We start from the raw sequence: 17,544 nt of genomic DNA, 5'->3' as shown, positions 1-17,544 counted from the left end.
GTATTTAATCACTAATAACAAGATTGCATTAAATTCAAAACGCACCATGTAAATGACAAATGTACAGTGGAGGAGAAAATCGGGTGTTATGATTTGGAATTCAATAATTATATTTTAAATAAGTGATTTAATTATGCTAGTGAAATACATAAAGTAATTTACTTAACTCGTCCAAGGGATAAAATATTTGGATGATACATTTAAAATAAGAGTAACACTAACACCAAAGCACATGCATGAGGGTTCTGCTCAGACAGTGCCACCCACAGCTTAACCAAGGCATTTCAGTGGTGGTATAATTTCGTCGTGACAAGGCGAGCGATGCGGTTTATTTAATAAGGGACTGAGCAGTAACGAGAATATTAACGAGAGGGCTAGTTAGTTAATTACATCCATCATATTTGTATATTGTAATATCAAACGACTGTAAATAACTGCAACCATGGCGTCAAGTGGTAAGAACTAGTTATACTAGCTAGTAACTGTTGGTTATGAATGCTAGGCTAAGCTGCTAACTAGCTGTCACAGCCATCAGTTTGCTTGAAGTCCATTAAATGACACATGTAGTTAGCTACCATGTGAAGGTTTTATTTCTTAAGTCATTTAATGTGGGCGGAATGACACGTATCTAGCTAGGATGTCATACGACTGCTGTTTTACCTACCTAGCGTTAGCTAGCGTGTAGCTGGATTTTTAACAATGGCGCAGAACATGGCGGCGTCCGCCATTTTGTTTTCGTTGCGTAGCTATGCTAGCAATTAACTGAACTCTTATACCGACATTTTTCATATTATTAGCAACGGGTTGTTTGTGTTATCGTAGAAAAGAGACGGATGACATAATAGATCTGTTGCGTATTTGTCATTTAAACGTTGTATTAAAGCATTGTCTCTTTTCTTCAGAATATTCCCAAACTGCTAGCCACGGAGGGTAAGTTGATGAGTTAGCTAAGATGGCTATCCTTTTCGTGTTTACGTGTTATGTAATGCGTGTAATTAATGAACGGTCACATTGCAAATTAGTGAGAAATTCGTAATATGGCGGTTGTGTGCAGCTACGGTGGGTATGGAAGTCAGACCAACCAAGGGTACAGTCAACCTTCTAGCCAGAGCTATAGCCAGCAGGCCTACGGAGGTTACAACCAGAGCTCGGAGAGCAGCCCCGCCCCATACAGCCAGGGAGGTTACGGCTCCAACTACGGGCAATCCCAGTCAGGTTGGTCGAGTCTAAAGGCGTTTTTATGTTGTTTACACGCACGTCAATAATTGTATTTTTAGACAAAGATGTTTAACGTTATCTCAAGGTGCGTATCATGTTCTTAATGTTCAGTGTACTATCGGGTTAATATGTCGCTGCTGCATGCAAAGTGGTATGTTAATTAGAATATTATGAATGACCAAGTATAGGATCTAAATGACTCCAATGACTGGCAATAAGTATTCGATTTTGAGTTCATTTATTTTTATTGTATTAATGTTCTAGTTTTTGGTGGTGATGTTATTGTTCATTGTCTATTCTTGCAGGTGGATATGGATCCCAACCCCCTTCCCAGGGTTATAACCAGTCTAGTCAGTCATACAGCTCTGGTGCCTACAACAGCAGCAGCCAACCCCCACAAGGTGGAAGCTACAGTCAGCAACCGTCCTATACAGGTTACAGCCAGCAACAAGCCACTCCTGCCTCTTCCACTAGGTCAGTGTGGGTTCAAGTATCAAGGCATAATGGCTAGTTGGAATTAACATGCTGTTTAAAACAAAATTATGTAGTTTTTGTCTTTAAGTTTAATTTTGTCAGATAATTGGAAGCCTTTGTCAGATAAACGAAGCCTTTTAAACTAAGTGTTATGTTAACTTTTTTGGTCTTGGGTTTGAGTTTTACACGTTGATGTTGGCTGTGTTTCTTACAGTGTCTAATATTGTAATGTGTAAAATGATTGCACAGTGTAAAGTGGTTATAGTCTTTATCTGTATGTTAGTAATCTGTGTTACAGTAAAAATCTGTAAAAAGTAGTACAGTGTATCTGTCTAACAAACACATTATCTCTCCTTGCAGCTATGGCAGCAGCACTCAGTCATCAGGCTATGGACAGCAGCAAGGAGGAGGTAGTTATGGGGGGCAGACTGGTGGCTATAGTGGCACTGCAGGGCAGGGCACCGGATATGGAGCCAGTGGAGGTCAGGGTGGTACATATGGAAGCAGCGGGGCCCAGAGTGGAGGGTATGGGGCCAGTGGCGGGCAACCTGGAACATATGGAGGACAACAGCATTCCTCTCAGCACAGTGGGGGCCCTTACAGTCAGCCCTCTAGTTACAGCTCACCTCCACCACAAAGCTATGGCCAGCAGAACCAGTATGGACAGGGAGGAGGTGAGTGAGAGACCTTTCATTTATTGGTCAAAGTGGTTTGCTTTAAAGAAAGATAATCAAGTGACATTCACTTTTAGGCAAAAAATTATTTTATGGTCTTCAATTCTGTGCTCTGAGATTTGATTTTTAACGTGGGATCTGTTCCAGGCTACAATCCAGATGCCCCACCTATGAGTGGTGGTGGAGGTTATAGTGGCCAGGATGGTGGGTTTGGCCCAGATGGGCGTGGTGGGCGTGGTCGTGGAGGAGGCGGAGGCTTTGGAGGTCGAGGCGCTGGCGGGTTTGAACGAGGGGGTCGTGGTGGACCCCGAGGCAGAGGAATGGGGTAAGCTCTTTTTTGTGTTCTTTCCAAACTGTAAAACATGGTTTCACCTGTCAACATCTGTGTTCCATGTTAGGAAAATAAATATATCTGATAATTAACTGTGGCTAAATAGGCAGTTGGTAAAACGGTGTAATGCTGTACATCAATGTTTTATCGATTGGTTTCTTATTGGGCTATGTGTAAAATGGAAAAAGATGTCGGAGCCCAAATGTACATTCACACACTGGCTAACCAAAGCTTGAGAATGTTTCCTTGGAAAGGGGAAAAGGTACTATGGTATGAATCAAAACCTGCTTAATATAATGTGATGTGTGTAAACTCTAATGTGGACTGAATTCTGGTCGACTGTGAAAACCTTGTCTTAAACGGGCTTCACAATTGAAGACATGAATGGAAAGACGTATGAGTATATGGTTTTGCAAGTGCCTTAAATATCAAGTTTATGTTGACAAAAGACTTGGGTTACGTTTATTAGCTACCTTGAGTGGGCTGGCTATCAGATGGTGATCGTGTTTGACAAATTGAAAAAAACTGCTTCATACACAAGTTCACATTGCATGATGATGTAAGAGGTGCAGGCTGCACAGGTACCCCTGGAACTGTGCTTTTATGTGTAGATGTTAAGATAAAAAAGGTCTCCCATGGTTTCCCAATAATGCTTGAAATATAATTCAGCAAATTGGGTGTGGCTCCATTGTCAGCAATGGCACAGTTGCCCTTTGCAAGTATGTAATTGTCATGGGTTAAATGAAATTTGTCTTTCGGTCAATGCTGGTTAAAAGACTGTTAGCACTGTGGTGAATGTAACCCGCCAGCATAAAATGCTTATTCCACACCAAAAAAAATCCAAAAAAAACGAATAAAATCCTGAGAACCATTGTGTGATCACACATGCAGACTATCAGTCGGCACCTGTAAACTCATTATTGCAGTGCTAACGGAAGTTTCCGGTTGCACGTTACGTTTCACCTGCAGCTGTTCTTTTGTGAACTCTACATTACTCCTGTACTCCATGATCCTTTACACTCTGACCTCCATCCTCTCCGTCAGGATCACTCACTGTGTGATATCATGTTTTAATGAAAATCTTTAAATCTCCTTCTAGGGTCTTGGTTCTTCAAGGTTCTCCTATTTTTTATTTTTTCATTTTGAAGAATGGGAGAGCAACAGAATTAGAAGATCCTGTAAAAATATTGTAGTTAAGGTTATTAATATTGTGATAATATTGTAGTCTAGGTTATTAATATTGTAATAATATTGTAGTTTAGTTTACCTGTGGGGAAGAAAGGCCGGATTGGTTAGGGACAAGATGAGGGCAATATAAACACAAAATCCATGTTAAATTTGGGGGGGGGGGGGGGTGTTAAATTGTTGAATGTTAACATCAAACGGCAGTGGTTACTTCATCGTGAACAATATAAAAAAGGGCGGGGGTGAGGGTGTCTTGGTGAAGTAGATGATTTCAGCTCCCCAGACTGAATCCAATATTTAAGAGGCTCAATACCCTTGACAGTGGTAAAACATTCAGTGTCAAATTGAGTCTAGTGGTGGAAACACTTTTTGATCTCCAAAGGAATTGTAGACCATTATAGACCAATCCCGCTGATAGAAGAAAAACAAAGACATAGTTAAAGAACGTTGTGGCCCGTGTGCTCACAGTGCAGCGTCTTGGAGAACAGAGAGCCTCCTGGTCCTCGTGAAAATTCTTCTGCGTGCCATCGAATGAGATGTCCACAATGGGGTGTAGCTTGTGACTAATGGGTTAACTGACAGGTGGGAGTGGGTCGCTAGAGAGGACGCAGTAGAAGGTTTTGTTTGGAGGAATAGTAGAGGCGAGACCTTCCCAACACGAAGAGTGAAAATGAGCACCACTCTCATCAAGCTTCAATTCGTCTCGCTTCTCTTTCCTCTCCATCAGAATGGGCGATCGTGGAGGATTCAATAAGTTTGGTGGTAAGTGACAAACTCTTAGGACCTTCAGGGGGTTTCAAGCGTGCTTGATGTTAGGAGGGAGTGGGATCTGCTAACATCACAGAAGAATGGTAACTTCAGCCATGTTTGATTTGACATGGTAAATGTGGTAAAAGGTGCTCTATCCACTTGGTAAAGAAAATCATGTGTGGTTCGGATGTGCTATGGTGAAAGCTCAATGAGTGTTGTAAAACAAAACATCTGTTATCTTTAGTTGGAATGCAGCTGGTGTGTGTTGGTACTCTTGCATTGAGAGCATGTCTGCTGGATAGTATATTATGGTTAACCTACAGACACGGTATTCCTGAGGCTTTGGTCTCCTAAACACAATGTGTGAGTTATACAACACAACAAAATTTAACCATGTTGCATTGTTTACTGATAAACACAGTAAGTCTTCACTGGCCAGAGATGAATTTTGATGTATGTTTGACTTGGCCTGTGCGTTCACCTATTATATATCTCGAAAGATGGAGTTGGACATGACATAAAATAACTAAGTTAAAAGTTGATTGATTTCGACATGATGTAATAATTATTTAGTGTGTGCTGCTTTGTTGCTAGGTAAGGGGACCTAGGATTCATCAACTTATTTTATTGTGCCTCCATTACCCCATCTTGAACTCAGAGTTCAGTTCAAGCATTTATTTGGACAAAGTAGGGTAATGGTACAAAATGCAAGGAATAAGGGCGGGGGTGCTTAACTCTTTCTTAATGCAGTCATTCTTGCATATTCTTGAAAACATGGATTTTTTTCTGTCTTTTTTTTCCTTTGAAGATGCTCTTTATTTTTCTATTGTGGAGGGCTGGGGAGAGCTGTTGTGTACTTTCATTCTGTGCTAAGTCATGCTGAGGTTTAGCAATCACAAAATCAACTTGTTTCGATTAGAACTGTTTGACATTTCATTGCACTAGTCCCTTTCAGTTCTGTGTAGAAATGTGCCCATATGATACTTTGCTGTTAGATTATGTTTCCCGTGGTAATTTCTCCATTCTTCTTTTCCTTATTTTATGCGTGCGAGTGCACAAGAGAGTGAATTCATGGTGTATGGCTGTGCCACCACTGAGATAGATGCTGATGGGTTCAGCATTTCACTCTTAATTATGTATTGTGCACATTCACAACCACACACACCAACACGCATCCACTGGAGTCCATGTTGCTTTACCCATCTGTGATTAACTGAACAATCAAATCCACCGCTGGACTGATGGATCTTCCAGGCCTGCTTGCTGACTGGAGTCTCCTGCTACCAAGGTCCCCTGAGCCAGGAACTCCAGAGGTCACAACCTCTGACACAGTCTGTGTGACCTGACCTAGGTGGTAAAACAATCATGTTGATATAAGTCTTTACCACCAATCACAATGGTGATAATGAATTAAAGCAAAATACAAGTATGGTATAAGCATGTTAGCTGTTGCAGGATAAGGCACAGTCTGAAATGCCTTATGTTCGACAATGCACAGCTTTGGTACATCTTTCATCTCACGAGCCATGTCCGTCTTCAACCTGAAACTAGTACTTCAACGGACACACTGAGAGTGGAACAGTTTGGTGGGAGAGTCCTGTGTTCTGGAATTTCTGATGGTATTATGTCATGTGATTTCAATGATTTATCTGTCTTGATTCTCAGTGAAACTATCTTTCGGTCACCTCAAACGATCAATAAGGAACTCGGCCTGATTTTTGAGGAGTTTGTGAACTTGAGACTGGGGTGCACATTGGTACGTGGTACAGCATCTTAGGCTGTGGTTATATCAACACTGAAGGATGGAGATCGTTTAAACACCAAAAAGGGCAGTAACGGTGATGTGGAGGAGGAGGATGATGATGACGGGGGAAAAAACTGGTTAAAACAAGGGTAGTGGCTGTCTTGGTGTATGGAGCTGAAATACTGGGTGCCGGAGAGGTGACGTGAAAAATTGTCCAATGGTTCTTATGAAAGGAAACTGCATCTTCATAGAGAAATTCTCAAATCAACACCGTTATGCTTGCGCTTACAACAATGGTTCATCTACACTGCCAAACACCATAAAGAAAGCCAAAATGGATGCATGCAAGAGCCGTTTATGAAATGCTATGCTATGGATGGATTGCTGTATTGGGTTCATGATGTATATTGGAACAGGTGGTTGTTTGGGAGATGCTGTTAACGTGAAAATTCAGAGATCTGCTCATTATGTCCAGAAGGACGGTTTGTTGTCAACATTTTTTTTTTTACGCTTTCACAAATAACGCTTATTGGTCTGAAATTGTGCTTCCATGATTCAAGTACTCTTTGGGTGCTTTCTGTTCACCTGGAGGAGCCGGAAGAGCTTGAATGTGGTAGAAGAACGTAATAATGGACATTGATCGTGAGGTGTATAGGGGTTTAAAAACAAGTAGCTTTTCCATATTTAGTGCTCTGATGTAGGGTGCCATGCAACACATTCACACACAAACTTTTTAGTTTGTGCATCTGAATATAGTTTTGTTCATCTGAATTAAGCAAAATTCTTCGTTTTCAGGTGGTTAGGCAATCAGTAATTACTAAAATCTAATTTTTGGTTGAAAGCAATTAAACCTTTGGTTTAAAATGGTCATAGTTTTCTTTTTGTTTTCCTGTTGCTGCTTGTTGTTCTGCATGTGTTGTCATATAACACTGATACTGAATGGACTTGAATGTGCTGGACTGGTGAATTAGATAACAGTTAATTGTAGATACGTTTGGAGTCTGTTTGGGGGGAAGGGGTGTGGGCTTGAGCACATCTTTCAGAGATCTATAAAATTAATTGTCATTATTAATATCAAGATCTGTATGAATGTAGTGTGTTTCATGTGAGCATCGATTGTAAACCTTTCTGCTTTACCCCAAAGGGCCACGGGACCTTGGACCCGGTGGGCCTAATAGTAAGTGAATCCTTCAACTTAACACACTACACAGTCCTTGCAGTTCATTACAGATATTTTGACACTTTCCGAAGACTTTGTGATTAAATAGTGAACATTGTTTTACAGTGCAGGAGCAGGATAACTCCGACAACAACACCATCTTCGTGCAGGGCTTGGGAGACACCTATACCGTGGAGTCTGTTGCAGACTACTTCAAGCAGATTGGCATCATCAAGGTACAGAGTGAGGATGGATGAAAGGCAAAGGTGGCTTGGTGCAGCCCTTCCCTGCTAACTCCCACTCCTGAATTCTTCCTCACTCAGGTCAATAAAAAGACCGGCTTGCCCATGATAAACCTCTATACAGATCGAGACACGGGGAAACTGAAGGGCGAGGCAACCGTTTCGTTTGATGACCCCCCTTCTGCTAAAGCTGCAATCGACTGGTTTGATGGTTGGTATATGAATTGGGATTTATGTACCTTACCTGCATGTAATTTAGACATCAATGTACATTTACTTTTACATTTATTTATTCAAGAAACTTGTAATCATATATTTATCCAGTAACTTTATTTTTGAAGTTCATACATGCATTTTTATTATCTGGATTTGTGGTATATGTGTGTGAGCAAAGAATGGAATGTATTGTCTTGTTGTTTCATATCTATTCTACACCGTTCAGTTCAGAATGACACAGGCTAAGTCTACAATGTGGCGCACATGTGCTTTGGCTCAGTCTGGATCTTGTTCAATCAGTTCGATCAAGATATACTGTATATGTTCATCATCTGCACAAGAGCGCTTGAGTACTGAGCGTGATTCCACAGGTTACTGTAACAAGGACATATTGTCTTGGTAACTTTTTATCATGTATGCCTCATGGATGCCCACAGGAAAAGAATTTAACGGAAACCCCATTAAAGTGTCGTTTGCCACGCGGCGGGCTGAGTTTGGACGTGGAGGTGGAGGCATGAGGGCTGGACGTGGCAGAGGAGGTGAGCTGCTGTGGTCAGGGAAGGGGAGGACGCGGAGACACGCCAGCGTGACTTTTATGTTGTTTCTCTTTACTAGTGTTGTGTGAACAAATGTAGATTGAGAATATTGCTGCCCTTGCCTTTAGGACCAATGGGAAGAGGTGGCTTTGGTGCAGGAAGGGGAGGTGCAGGTGCTTTCCCTGGTGGTAACAACGGCAGTGGAGGAGGCCAGCAAAGAGCTGGAGACTGGAAGTGTTCAAACCCGTGAGTGTGTGTGTGTGTGTATGCATACTTAATGTAGATTCAGACATCTGATAAAGATTTTGAAGCCATCTGTTTCTTTGTGTTTCTTTTGCGTATCAAATAAGTAATCTGATCTGGTTTTTTTTTTTTTTTTTTGCAAAGGTCATGTGGAAATCTGAACTTCTCTTGGCGTAATGAGTGTAATCAATGTAAAGCGCCCAAACCGGAGGGTGCTGGTGGAGGAATGTCACCTATGGGAGGTACAGTGCAATCACACTGTCAAGTACCATAAACCCATTGGTAAATTAGGTGCGACATTAAAACCAAGTTTATGGCCAGCCATCTTGGTGAAAGAAGTAATAAGGAAAAGGCTCATCTTGCAGTCAACTAATCACCATCTCATCTTTTTTCAGGAGGGTTTGGTGGAGACCGTGAGCGGGGCAGGGGTGGTTTTGATCGAGGTGGGTTTCGCGGACGGGGTGGTGACCGAGGGGGCTTCAGAGGAGGGAGAGGGGGTGACAGGGGTGGATTTGGCCCTGGCAAGATGGACTCAAGGTATGAGTTGGGTGAAGCACACAGCACCTCAGCTGTAATTTCTAAAAAGCACTGGGATGTATGTGTGTCCATCTTTTTGACATATTTAGCTGTTTGGTGAGCTGTTTAACAATAACAGAGAATGTTTGTTTTCTCTTGTTTTCCAGGAGTGAACACAGACACGACCGAAGGGAAAGGCCTTATTGATATCTGAACATGGATGTGTGGACCTGCTCCCTTCCAGACTCCCTTAAGCCTTGGACCAGTATATTCCACAATTCACCATTGTTAACCACACATTTTATATGCTCTTGTACAGTACAGGCAAGATTCCCATAGTTTAAGTTTAGCCCTACACTTAAAAGAATTTAGTTAGGACTTGGCTTAATTCAGCCAGGAAACTGTGTGTTAAGTTTGGAAGATATAATTGTACTCCCTTTCATTCCTCTTAATGTTGCTCCCTATCAGACAGTTCTTTCCCCATGGTTTATTTGCATCAGTTATTTGTGAAAATGTTTAGTTGCTGTTTCTTTGTTGTCTTTGATTTTTTTATGAAGTTGTGCTGTAGAAATAAATATTTGTTTAAACAGTTTTTGTTTTTAATAGTCAGGAATGTTGGTGCTTCATCCCTGAGACAGAAAATTTTATAAGCTGCTAAACGCCACTGGGGCCTGTAAACGGTTCGTGCCAAAATTTCAGAGATCAGAAAATATATTTGCAAATGCAGCCCACACTTTCAGTAAAGTCTGAAACTAGTGGAGAATGTCACCCCTAAAGACCAAGTCAGGATGTACATAATATCAAATGTTGATCTCTGTTGATTTGTATTAAATAGTACATACACTGATCAGCCCTGCATTAAAACAACTTGCAGATTTATTATATGCACCTGTTCAGGGAATATATTACACAGCAAGAGGACCGTTACTGACATTGTTGTGTTGGAAGTGGGAAAGGTAGGCAAGTATGGCGATCTGAGCAACTTTGACAAGGGCCAGATCGCCTCCTCTAGACACCCTGGATGGAACATCTTTAAATGGGCAAGTTATAAGGAGTGGGCCCAGTAATGGAAGGTTCACTGATGCTTGTTGACACCAATTCCATTTGGCTCCAATAGGCAGTGTCCACTACATGAAGTGCTGAGAGTCTGTGCCACTGTATCATTCAGGGTTGGAATCTGAGTACATGAAAGAGTTATGAGTCTTCTGCTGTGTTCTCTATACACACCACTGCACTCCCTCATTTAGTGCCAACAAAACTGATGGACGGTTCACTGTCAATAACAAGCCGGCATGCATGGAGGAGGCGATGAGCCTTATGCAGAGGTTCCACAGTAACAGCCTGTTACTGAATGTCTGCGAATCTAAAGAACTCCTTGTGGATGTTGGCTGGTGCAGTGTAGAAACTACAAGCCCCTCGTCATCAGTGGGGCTAAGAGAGTACAGGTCTTCAAGAACGTCAGTCTTCGAGATGTCAATCTTTCTCAGGATTTGTCATTGACATATTGTCTCCACAGCCAATTATTTGCAACAGTGCCTTTACTTTCTCAAAATATGGGACATTTGAGTTGCCTTCAAAGATCCTCGTGTGTTACTACCACAGTGCCACTGAGGATATGCTAATAGCAAACATTGCCTTGTAAGGTAACAGGACTACCAAGACAGTGGAGAGGGTAATGCGGTCTGCTGAGCGTGCTACTGGAGGGGCCATCTGAAGGGTGTTCGCGCCGTTTGTTGGACGTGAGGAAACTTTCGACCAATAAAATGTCACTTTGAATGATGTATCCAAGCAACGGAGAACGCTTTTGACGTCACTCGCAGACGCTGTTTCTTACAGTTGTATTTAAATGTCCGTCAGGGAAAACAAGTAACCTACAGTAGCAAGTACTTTATTTTAACAAGTACTTTATTTAAACACTACGTGTTCTACAATTTCCCTGTACAGTTTGAACTTAACATTTAGATTCTTCACTATCAGGTGGATTCATCATCACTTTTTTGTATATTAGCCTATTTCTTGCCAGCATAGCATGATGTACAATTTGATCCACTGTACGTTCCGTCAATTGGATTTTTGAATATAAAATAAAAATCGTCTATCAATTTATATTTTACTGAGAAATGCGAAATTAGCTGGTAATCTAATGTTCTGCTGCGTGATTGCGCGCACTTAAAACGACCAGTAACACAATAATAAGATGTGTGCTTGGGCCCTGTGAGGAGATGGCTGAAGCTGTTTCACCTGGAACAGCTACATTTTGGGGGTTAAAGGGGGAATGGTATTCGATAATGCAGAAATGGCCATTCAAGAGGTGAATAACTCATGCCAACGGATTTCTCATGCGCATTACAAATCGTCACACGGTTTTGGTTGTTATCTTTTTCTTTCTTTTGATGCTAAATTGACGGAATGCACACAGTACAATTTGATACATTTGATGTTGCCGTCATTCCTGTTTGCCGTTGAGGAGATGGTATATTTTTGCGGTGGGTGTGATGAGAAAGCATCAAATTTTCCACACTTTGGTACCGTAATTGATGTGAAATATTGTATACTAGGTTGTAATCCCGCAGCTCTGGCGAAATTCCTTACAATAACAATCAGTGGCGTAATGCTCTAGATGTATCCAGAAAAACGTAGAAGCGACGAGAACGGACAGTTTCGTCAGATCGTAATCCTGCTATGTGATTGATACTCAAGGTAAAATAACATATTCGGAACTGTCACACGCGAGCACCACAATCGATACTGCGTTTAATAACGTCTTGGTGGCGCTCAGGAGACGTGTTCATTTACAAATCTTGTCCTGTTGCGCAAATTTAGTCCTTCTTAAAATGCCGTTGCCCATTTTAAGTGCGCGCACCCAGCCCTTTTCAAACGTATCGACCGATAGGTGTGCACTCTCCTTTTAAGTTTATTAAGTAAATAAGAGCAACTGCACGCGATCATTTTTTGATGTTTGGTGTTAATGTCGTTAAGGAGGTGTGTGATTAACCAACTTTCAGCTTCTGTTTGTAGGATCTTTTTTATGTTGCGCGACCATTTTATGATAATGGCGAAAAATAAAACATCGGCTTCGGAGTGAAGTGTTGTAATAAAAAAGTATGGTTCGCAAATTTTCCACACTTTGGTGCCGCATCACCTCTGGTGTTGTAGCTACTAGCTACATTCATTTGAAAAACCGATGCAAACGTACAGTTCACATCACTACGAAAGTTGTAGCTACATTTATTTGAAATGCCGATACAAACGTACAGTTCACATCACTATGAATGTACACATTGATAAAAGTATTTAATCCTTTAACAGAATACGTTGTCTACTCCTCTGGCATTCTCTAAGTTTATTATAATAACTCCAGCAATAACCAGAAGCTGTAGAAACCTCGAGAACATTCACGCGAGCACACGGAGCGTCGTCGGAACACAATGCTGCTTGGTGATTGGCCAGCGTCGCCGGAGACTTCCAGAAACGTGTGGAACGCGTGAATCGCGGATAAATAGCGCAGTTCCACCATCCTGTCAGAGCAGAACGGCGCGGAGTACGAGCAGAATTATAACTCCACTAGAGACCTAACAACCAGCTTTAGAGACGGTTTCGTTCTTTACCTGGTGAGTACCAGCATTTACAACGATTAACTGTCTACGTTCTTCATTGGCATATATTTAATGGAAAGTTTTTCTAATCAATATTGCACTAGCATAATCTCGTCAGTTAGAATGCCATTCCTTAACTAATTCACAGTAGGCTTAGCTAGAAAGTTAACTAGAAGAATATATTAAACCCAGTAACTAACGTTAATGCTCCGGACAACTGATGCTAGTTTTATTGATTTAACTTTGACCCGCTAGCCTTTTGTTTTTGGGACGTAACCTACGTTAATAGCAAGTAGCGAACTGATTAGCTACAGTTAGATTAACGTTACAACTTGTAGCTAAGAAGATGGTTCACCGTGAAGTTTGTAACGCACCAAAACAAACAACACAAACAATGTTTGTACCATGTTTATTTGTGCCATAAAATAAATAAATGTGCTGTTTTGTTCTTAAGACATTTTTAATGTTGTATTTCAATGTAGTAGTTAGGTTACCTATGTAAATACGCTACACATGTACTATTGACGTACCTAAACTAGCTACAGGAGAGTGGTGGTGTTTTTTTTAATAGATCGTGACGTTATAACGCCCTAAATAGTTAAATAGTTTTAACTATTCAAAATCACGAAGCAAAACGTAAACGTAGTGACAAATTCATGTTCTTTCAGTTAGTTTATTTATGTTTGGTTTTTTTCTAAACAAACGGGTTTGTTAATTTAATTAAAAGGTTAATTTTGTTTTTTGTGTATTTTTCAGCTTGACCATAATTAGTCAACATGTCAACAGCAAAAGGAGTTGCCATTGGGATTGACTTAGGCACCACCTACTCTTGTGTTGGGGTGTTCCAGCACGGAAAGGTGGAGATCATAGCCAATGACCAGGGCAACAGAACAACACCCAGCTATGTGGCCTTCACAGATACAGAGCGCTTAATTGGAGATGCTGCCAAGAATCAAGTGGCCATGAATCCAAATAACACAGTATTCGATGCAAAGCGACTCATTGGTCGAAAATTTGATGAGCCAGTCGTGCAGTCTGACATGAAGCACTGGCCATTTAAGGTTGTTAGCGAAGGAGGTAAACCAAAGGTTGAAGTAGAGTACAAAGGAGAGAACAAGTTATTCTACCCTGAAGAAATCTCTTCCATGGTTCTGGTCAAAATGAAGGAAATTGCAGAGGCTTACCTTGGACAGAAAGTAGTAAATGCTGTCATCACCGTTCCAGCCTACTTTAACGACTCTCAGAGGCAGGCAACTAAGGATGCAGGCGTGATTGCTGGGTTGAATGTACTCCGAATTATTAATGAACCTACTGCTGCTGCCATCGCCTATGGCCTTGACAAGAGCAAGGGAAAAGAGCGCAATGTTCTGATCTTTGACCTTGGTGGTGGAACCTTTGATGTGTCCATCCTGACCATTGAAGATGGCATCTTTGAGGTGAAGTCAACAGCAGGAGACACTCACCTGGGTGGGGAGGACTTTGACAACCGCATGGTCAATCACTTCGTGGAGGAGTTTAAGAGGAAGCACAAGAAGGATATCAGCCAGAACAAGCGTGCACTGAGGAGGCTGCGCACAGCCTGTGAGAGAGCCAAGAGAACCCTGTCCTCCAGCTCTCAGGCCAGCATTGAGATCGACTCCCTGTATGAGGGCACTGACTTCTACACTTCTATTACCAGAGCACGCTTTGAGGAGATGAACGCCGACCTCTTCAGAGGAACACTGGAACCTGTAGAGAAAGCTCTACGTGATGCCAAGATGGATAAGTCGCAGATCCATGACATTGTACTGGTTGGAGGTTCTACAAGAATCCCCAAGATCCAGAAGCTTCTGCAGGATTTCTTCAATGGCAGAGAGCTGAACAAGAGCATCAATCCAGATGAGGCAGTGGCTTATGGTGCAGCTGTTCAGGCTGCCATACTTGTGGGTGACACATCTGGAAATGTACAAGATCTGCTGCTGTTGGATGTGGCCCCGCTGTCCCTGGGCATTGAGACAGCAGGTGGAGTCATGACCGCTCTCATCAAACGCAACACCACCATCCCAACCAAGCAGACCCAGACCTTCAGCACATACGCAGACAACCAGCCCGGCGTTCTGATCCAAGTGTTTGAAGGTGAGAGAGCCATGACAAAAGACAACAACCTGCTGGGGAAGTTTGAGCTGTCGGGCATCCCACCTGCACCTCGAGGAGTTCCTCAGATTGAGGTGACCTTTGACATTGACGCCAATGGCATTCTGAACGTGTCTGCGGTGGACAAAAGCACTGGCAAAGAGAATAAAATCACCATCACCAATGATAAGGGCAGGCTGAGCAAGGAGGAGATTGAGAGGATGGTGCAGGAAGCAGACAAGTATAAAGCAGAGGATGACCTCCAGAGAGAGAAGATTGCTGCTAAGAACGCCCTTGAGTCCTACGCCTTTAACATGAAGAGTAGTGTAGAGGATGAGAAGATGAAAGGCAAGATCAGTGAGGATGACCAGAAGAAAGTCGTGGAGAGGTGCAACCAGGCCATCTCGTGGCTGGAGAACAACCAGCTGGCTGAAAAAGAGGAGTACGAACATCAGCTGAAGGAGCTGGAGAAGGTGTGTAACCCCATCATCACCAAACTCTACCAGGGAGGCATGCCAGCTGGAGACTGTGGATCCCAAGCGCGGGCTGGCTCAGGGTCCAGCACCCAGGGGCCCACGATTGAAGAGGTGGATTAAAAGCAGCTCTGCTTCTGAATCACGGTGGTGGGTGGCGGGAATACATTTAGAAAATGATTACTATGGGTCCAAGGATATGTTCTCCATTGACAAGTACACAAAAACTATTGTTTAGTTATTTCTTTTATTCTATAGTTATTTGCCATGTTTAGCAAATACTTGGGTTAAATGGGTTGTTTGACACAGTAATTTAACATTATTTCAGTTGTGGAATTAATTGCATTCCTTTACATTGTTCACTTTTTTTTTTATAACAGGACCATTGCATGTTGTCAATAAAAACTAACTTCCAAGCAATGACTATTTCATAGCAATGTAACAAAATATAGGGTCCTGTAATGTAAATAAGACCAAAAAATTATTATATCTTCTAAGAAAGTTGTTTGTATATTTGTAATTTTGAAAATTCTTACTAGTGTACAAAGGTTATGAGTTTTGCTTTAGAAGTATGTGAAAGCTATTTTATTTGCCAGTTACTGGAAATACTTGAAAGAAATTTGGTATTTGCAGGGGTTATTTCAAATGATTTATAACGATGATAAGAATAAGGATGTTGATTGTTTGAATGTTGTTAAGGACTCTTGCATGTTCTCAATAAAAAGATTAACTTAACTTTCCAGCATTGACTCATTAATTACATAATGTTGAAAACTATATGTGGTCTGTAATGTAAATAACAGAGTATTCCTCCCAGGGAAATTAATGCATTGTGCTGTAATGCATTTTACTGTAAATATAGGAGCTATAACCCATTGTTCATTTTATGGTCATGGATTACAGTGACTTATAATTTTTTTAAATGACTACATTGGTACTGTAGTGATAGTTCAACAATGAAGCAGCAGGTGGCAGTATAATCAGCGATTTAACACATGAGATCACGTTAACTCCCAAGTGGGCACTGAAATTGAATATAAGATGATCTCACAACAAGTAGACTAATGCCTAAATAATAATAATAATAATTCAAACATAAATGCACTCCAGACTATGCTGTGCAGCATATTTCTTTAGTGTTAAAAGCACCAACTTCAAGTTCATTTTTAGAACTCCAGAAACTAAACTGGCCTTCAAATCGTGTAACAGGTAAAGAATGACACAGATTATGATCGCATCGGTGATGATGACATACATGGCATACATGATTGGTTCAGACAATGACAATTTACCTGCTGCTAAGGACTTCTTGAGAGCTCCTGATTTCCACAATGTTCATCCTGGATTATTTCTACATCTGTACTGGTGACTATAAGTGTGTTAGAAGAACTGGATACTGAGTGAATGCTCTGTCTCCAAAAGGTGTGAGTATTTTTCAGGATCAAATAAAATGTGTAAAAATGTGTAAGGCTCCCTACCTAAATCTATACTGCACTAAGTGCTTTGTGCTGAAATTATACTTCTTGTTCATTTGGTGTCCCCACCAAATGAATAAATTTATTGAATAAAACATGGTCAAACATCACACTGAAGTTTCATACATATATCTGTACTATTGTAGAAAGGATGGTCTGACTGACTGACAATACAAACATGTGGAGTGATGTTTGGGTTTTGTTTTTCTCCCAGAAATGCTCACGTGAGTAACGTTGTAAGTCCTGTATGGTAAACTCTTTAAAGACAGCAAAGCAAAGTAAACTAGAAAATGTCTCATAACACACCCCCTTTCTTCAACTGGGGTTGTACTTCCGTTATGTTGTGTAAAAATTGGGGTTTCTCAGTAAAACTATTCACTGCATGCTAATAAATAATGTAAAAACAAGACTGACATTTACTGCCTGAAAGATCCCCAGTTTCAGGGAACTGTAGTATTGGACAACTGCCTGGTCAGTTTCTTAACCAGCAGAGAGTCGTGTATCATTATCTGATAGCCAAGAGAACAGCACAGAATATTGTGGGATTCCCATGTGAAGTTTAGGGAATGGAGAAATGCAAGTAAGAGTTAGTAAGAATGC

The 17,544-nt window shown here is 41.3% G+C and overlaps 2 protein-coding genes across 2 annotated transcripts; both read left to right on the top strand.

Annotated features, from left to right (window-relative positions):
- The first annotated feature begins 269 nt into the window (after positions 1 to 269).
- Positions 270 to 9,880, top strand: fus (FUS RNA binding protein). The gene is made up of 15 exons (XM_076996200.1): positions 270 to 455; positions 903 to 930; positions 1,055 to 1,215; positions 1,524 to 1,692; positions 2,053 to 2,366; positions 2,514 to 2,691; positions 4,610 to 4,644; positions 7,521 to 7,553; positions 7,662 to 7,771; positions 7,859 to 7,988; positions 8,431 to 8,532; positions 8,658 to 8,775; positions 8,917 to 9,014; positions 9,168 to 9,309; positions 9,456 to 9,880. The coding sequence occupies exons 1-15, from the start codon at positions 443 to 445 to the stop codon at positions 9,493 to 9,495; spliced, it is 1,671 nt and encodes a 556-aa protein (XP_076852315.1). The 5' UTR covers positions 270 to 442; the 3' UTR covers positions 9,496 to 9,880.
- Positions 9,881 to 12,741: 2,861 nt separating this feature from the next.
- On the top strand, positions 12,742 to 16,204 carry LOC143505649 (heat shock 70 kDa protein). Its single transcript, XM_076996199.1, has 2 exons — positions 12,742 to 12,899; positions 13,641 to 16,204. Exon 2 carries the CDS (start codon positions 13,661 to 13,663, stop codon positions 15,590 to 15,592), a length of 1,932 nt encoding a protein of 643 aa, XP_076852314.1. The 5' UTR covers positions 12,742 to 12,899; positions 13,641 to 13,660; the 3' UTR covers positions 15,593 to 16,204.
- Positions 16,205 to 17,544: the final 1,340 nt, after the last annotated feature.

The sequence above is a fragment of the Brachyhypopomus gauderio genome, chromosome 2 (assembly GCF_052324685.1).
Source record: "Brachyhypopomus gauderio isolate BG-103 chromosome 2, BGAUD_0.2, whole genome shotgun sequence".
Classification (NCBI taxonomy): domain Eukaryota; kingdom Metazoa; phylum Chordata; class Actinopteri; order Gymnotiformes; family Hypopomidae; genus Brachyhypopomus; species Brachyhypopomus gauderio.
The sequence above is the reverse complement of the archived record's forward strand: the minus strand, read 5'-3'. Positions and strand labels throughout refer to the sequence as shown.

Excerpts from the sequence above, each read along its gene's own strand:
- fus (XM_076996200.1), top strand. Across the intron at positions 8,776-8,916 it reads GACTGGAAGTGTTCAAACCC|GTCATGTGGAAATCTGAACT; the intron begins GTGAGTGTGTGT and ends TTTTTTGCAAAG. Across the intron at positions 9,015-9,167 it reads AGGAATGTCACCTATGGGAG|GAGGGTTTGGTGGAGACCGT; the intron begins GTACAGTGCAAT and ends ATCTTTTTTCAG.
- LOC143505649 (XM_076996199.1), top strand. The coding sequence starts at position 13,661 with ATGTCAACAGCAAAAGGAGTTGCCATTGGGATTGACTTAGGCACCACC.